At 41.6% G+C, this 5004-nt stretch overlaps 1 protein-coding gene across 2 annotated transcripts; it reads right to left on the reverse strand.

The window, feature by feature from the left end:
* Nucleotides 1-1555: 1555 nt before the first annotated feature.
* Nucleotides 1556-4981, reverse strand: CCDC121 (coiled-coil domain containing 121). 2 transcript variants are annotated; one of them, XM_003270670.4, is made up of 2 exons: nucleotides 4397-4981; nucleotides 1556-3925 (listed from the first exon to the last, which is right to left on the reverse strand). In XM_003270670.4, the coding sequence occupies exons 1-2, from the start codon at nucleotides 4762-4764 to the stop codon at nucleotides 2971-2973; spliced, it is 1323 nt and encodes a 440-aa protein (XP_003270718.1). In that variant the 5' UTR covers nucleotides 4765-4981; the 3' UTR covers nucleotides 1556-2970. The 2 variants fall into 2 exon arrangements, with proteins under 2 accessions (XP_003270718.1, XP_030655303.1); XM_030799443.1 differs by having other exon boundaries at nucleotides 4900-4978.
* Nucleotides 4982-5004: the final 23 nt, after the last annotated feature.

Below are 5004 nucleotides of genomic sequence, written 5' to 3' on the forward strand. Positions count from 1 at the left end.
AGTGAGCAAGAAATAAATGTCTGTTATTTGAGACATTATACATTCTTGGGTCTCTTTGTTGGCCTACTCTAATAAACAATAATTATCCATTATCAGGATGGATAAATTGCGATATAGTCATACAGTAGAATACAAGCTATAAAATTGAGTAGGGTTTCTTGTATCATCATGAATATGTCCCAATGTCTGGTGCCAGGCACGGTGGCTCACACCTGTAATCCTAACGTTTTGGGAGGTTGAGGCTGGAGGACCGCTTGAGCTCAGGAGTTCTAGACCAACCTGGGCAATGTGATGAAATCTCATCTCTACAAAAAAATAAAAAAAATTAGCTGGGCATCGTGGTGTGCACCTATAGTCCCAGCCAGTTGGGAGGCCGAGATGGGAGGACTGCTTGGGTCCAGGAGGTCGAGATGCTGCTGTGAGCTGTGATCACACTACTGCACTCCAGCCTGTGTGACACAGTGAGACCGTCTCAAAAAATATAAAGAATATTCTGCACATCTCCTTAAAAGAGAACATTTTAGAAATTTACTCGTTTCATCTTGATTCTTCTCTCTTCTCATAGCAAATCCATTGGCAAGTCCTGTCTACCACCAACTACATTTTGAATCTGTTCACTCTACTACTGCCATTCCAATCTAAGCCATCATTACCTCTTGCCTAGACTACAGTATCTTCCTAATTAGTTTCCTTCCACTTTTTTCTGGCTTGGATACACTCCACCTAACAGCTGTAGTTTTTAAAATTGTAAATCAGACCTCATTCACCTGCTAAAGTCCCTCGGCCTATGCCTCTGTGCTCATAACTCCTGCTAGCCTTAATAGCCTCATCTTCCTTTCCTCCACCCATGTTCTGTGACCATTCCTCAACTATACTTTACACACACACCTTTCTGTTCCTTGAACCTACCAAAGCTTATTGCTATCTTAAGGCATTTGCATTCACTGTTGCCTCTGCCTAGAATAGTTTCTTCCCCAGTTTTTGCATTGTAGGCTTCATTTTAGCAATCATGGCAGGTCTTAAATTTCACCTCAGAGGTCTTTTCCATCTAACTCACTTTCTATAACATAACCCTGTGTAATTTTCTAAATAGCAAAGCAGACAAAAATGCAGATTGAAATCTTAGTTGGCCAACTTGCTGCTCACGTAGAGGTATGGATTTCAAGGTATGAAATCAGTTATCATTCAACTTTTAATGTCTTCAAGCCCTCACCCTGGAAGGGACGGCCACAAGCAGTATACCATATCCATTACCTGGGATGTTAAGTAAAAATGAACTGAGATCAGGTGGAAGTTACCCACTCCTGAATTAGATAATCAGGACACCAGTGGCAGGAGGGGAATTAACAGAAGAATTAATATGCTTCCTACTTTCCAATTTTTTATCAGCCTTAGAAATATATTGTCTTAGGGTTTTTATGTCCAGAGAATAAGCCTTCAAGTTTGTCTTGGATACCATGCTTTCCTTGTTCAGTGTTTCTGTATTTTCAGCTCACAAATTGAGATTTAGGTTAAAGTACCTGCATGCTAAAATCCTAATTTCTGCATTAAAACTAGTTTTTATTATTTGCACGTGTGAATAAGACATTTAAGAGTGGTAACAGAAGAGTGATGAAGTGGAAAATGTGTTACATTGGAACAGTAATCAGTGGATAAATGTTTTTATTTAATAACATTGTTTAATAAACTACATATTTAACAGGAAAGTTGTTAAAGCTACAAGGTAAAGGCACATTGAAGGAGAATCCTTTTTAAATCCAATTTTCAGGGAATTCACTTTACATGTAAATAAAGCGGAAAATGCAGGAAAATTATTTTGAAGTTTTTAATCACTAACAATTTCTGGGAAACAAAGTTCATCCTATTTTCCCATAGAGGACCCATGTTAAAATATGAGATTATTTTCCCCTATACTAGGATTCAGCATTCAAATAAATCACTAGTCCAACTTCAATGTCGTAGAACCCCAAAAAAAAAAAACTATCCTAAAAATATATATAGTTATACTAAATGGGAATAAACATGGCACACATTAATTACAAAAGATACTTCATGTACTAGAAAGTGCACCTGTAAGAAAATTAATAAATGACCTAAAACTAAAGCATTTAGGATAACAAACATCATTTTACTTGCTATCTTTTAGAATGCTACTAGGGAAATCGATGGCACTTAAAAAAAAAGTTGTCCAAATATTTCAACTTTTTTGGATACGTTTTCCTGAAATAAGCAGAGGCATTCAGTCACCTCAATGCTACAGGTGTTTCTTCAAATAAAACATTTTCAAAAGTAAGAGCTGACCTAATATATGTCTCCTTCATCTTTTCTTACCTTCTCAATTTACTTAAACTTGTAGGGGCTTAGCATCAGATGAAAGGTCAGTCTGCCTAGCAACTACTAAACTTGCTGTTATCAGAATGCTTTTTCACTCATGAGAAAACTAGAAGGCGCTACCTGGTCACTGGCACAAACTCACAAAGAGCTTATAAAAACTGCTTTTGTCTTCTAAGTTGGTCAAAAGGAATGAGGATAAACTGATACTGGTTATTTACTAAGCAGAACGCTATTCAAAGTCTATTTGGAATGCTATCCTTAAAGGTACTTTCTCTATAAAGAAATATAATTTAGCTAGATGAAATAAATCACAACTGTTTTCACTTCCTTAGGTTGGTTTCCTTTAGCTAGTTTGATGTATGGTAAATGGTTAGGTTAGGGTCATGTGTTAGGTTAACTGGAGGTTTGTGGAATAGCTTATTAACAAGAGTATTTAAAGAAAAAGCTAGTTAAGGGAAGCTGGTTACCAAATGTCTAGTAGGACTGTTAGATAAAACCATCTAATCCTTCACTTCAGCACATCATGATGGAGATTTTACAATAGCAATCTGGAATCCAAAAGCCTTTCTAACCAGGTTAATGTAGCACTTAAGAGTACTTGCTCCAGTTCTTATTTAATCAGCGTTATTTTAGGAGTTACTTTGGATTAATCCTTGATTTGGTGCCTTGGGGAAGACTGGGTGTGGTCTTTGGAACATCCTGTCTATTCAGGCACTGATTATGACTTCCTTGCAGTCTCAGCCTCGCCCGGATTAAGGACTCCAGATACCACTGTTCCTGCTGCAGCTGCTGCTTCCTGTTTTCTAAGTGGCTTTGAGTAGCCGTTAGTTTCTGGGCTTGCTCAATTAGCTGCCGTAATTCCTTCTTGAACTGCTGGTTCTCTCTCTTGATGCCACAGGAGTATTCAAAAATAAATCTCTTTGCTGCCAACTTCAAGGCCTGGGCCTTCATATTAAGCTCTCTTCTTTTTCTCTTTCCCAGTAGCCTCCTGTCTGGCTCGCTCAGTTGTTTCTCCAGTAATCTTTTCTCCTGGAGGAGCTGGGCCTGTACTTCCCATGTCTTTGCAGCTGTCTCAGCTTGGACTTTCTTTGTCTCCTCCTGTAATGTCTGTATTACTTTCTCCTGCTTTTCCTTTAATATAGCAATGTCCCTCATTGCCTGCAACTTCCGCTTCAAACTGGATTGGATATTTTCCTTTTGCAAGAGCGCTGTTTTAAGCACTGAAATTTGTTCTGCATATCTGGAGGCTGATTCTTGTCTTCTTCGTTCAATCTCTCCACTTTTTTGTAAATAGCTGTTCCATACCTTCTCAGGTTGCTTTGTGTACTCTTCAGTTTTGTTAGTCAGGTATTCCAGAAAGAATCTGTTTTCAGCCTGGACAAGTAACTTTTCTCGGTGTAGCTTCCTGGACTCCTCCAGTAGCTGTTCCCGCTGGATTTGAGCTTGTTTTATATGCTCGTTCAGATCCGTCATTTCCGCCACTATCTTTTCTTTAAGCCTTGTCTCTACCTTTGTTAGCTTCTCTGGCTTGACAAAATTATTTATTAGACTATGATACAGTGGAAGGAGCCTTCTGGGGCCCTCATCAAACCTGAAAGAACAAACGAGAAATTCCTCTGTCAGTTAATGAAACTTTAGGAAATAAGTGCACAACTGTCCTTTATTCATACAAGAGAATATTTCCGAGCACCAGAATGTTCTAGACATTATGCAAGGTGTGGGGAATCCAGCTAGTGGTACAGGATGAGGAATGTGGCTCATCATTTACAACGTGCGTTCACTACAACCCTGGGAGGTATTATCTCAGTTTTAAAAAAGGAGAAAACGGGTTCAGAGAGTTTAAGTGACTTGCCCATGACTCACACCACTAGCAAGTGGCAGAGCCTGGGTATTAAAGCCACATCTTATGACTTACTGAACACTGTTCGCAGCTACAAAGGGCCACAGAAACAGACTGGGTGGTCGGGAGTAGAAATAATTTTCTAGGCTCTTTCATCATCTTTCCTGAGTTTCTGAGGGCCCTTCCGTGAGAAGGAAGCTCCCCTCCAGTACCTACTCGCACCTGGAATCCAAGCATTCATCCTGAAGGTCACGGCAACTGTGTAGTTCACTGAGGGTGACTGCCAAGGAATGAGCGCTAGCATCAGGAACCTGCGTCTGCAACTCGCGGGAACAATGTGCAAGTGCGGAAAGCTCCCGTAGTTTATCCGTTCGGTGCTCAAAGGGTCTCAGTGCTGCCCAGCAACCCTGGAGGCTGCACCCTGCTCCAGTCCCGGCTGGTCCAGCCCTGAACTGTTTAACCGCCTCGGCTACCGAATAAACCCGAGCAGCCGGTCCTCCAGTGGCTCCGCTCCCCGCTCTCTGTGGGCTCAAAATGACAGGCATGCTCCTCGTTTTCTTGCTGTGTGAGCCCTGCCTTCGGGACCCCATCTCTTCTGGCCTTCCTCCAGGGGACAAAAGCCCTCCCAGGCTGCAGAGATCAGCGCCCTTTTCCTAGCTCCTTTCAGCCTTCCTCTCGCTTGCTCAGCGCCCCCACTTCCTCGCCACTGTCACTAGTTGACTCACCAGCCCTGCCCGACGCTAAGAAGATGCCCTGGCAACCGCCGCGCCCCTTCACGCGCTCCTTTCTGACGCTTTGGTTCTGTTTTCGTTCGCAGCCCAGAACATCGC

The sequence above is a fragment of the Nomascus leucogenys genome, chromosome 19 (assembly GCF_006542625.1).
Source record: "Nomascus leucogenys isolate Asia chromosome 19, Asia_NLE_v1, whole genome shotgun sequence".
NCBI classification, from domain to species: domain Eukaryota; kingdom Metazoa; phylum Chordata; class Mammalia; order Primates; family Hylobatidae; genus Nomascus; species Nomascus leucogenys.

What these genes read in the sequence shown, in the direction of transcription:
- CCDC121 (XM_003270670.4), bottom strand. Translation starts at nt 4,764, where the DNA reads ATGGGGTCCCGAAGGCAGGGCTCACACAGCAAGAAAACGAGGAGCATG. An exon ending in GATGAATGCTTGGATTCCAG is followed by an intron (nt 3,926 to 4,396) that starts GTGCGAGTAGGT and finishes TTGTTCTTTCAG; the next exon opens with GTTTGATGAGGGCCCCAGAA.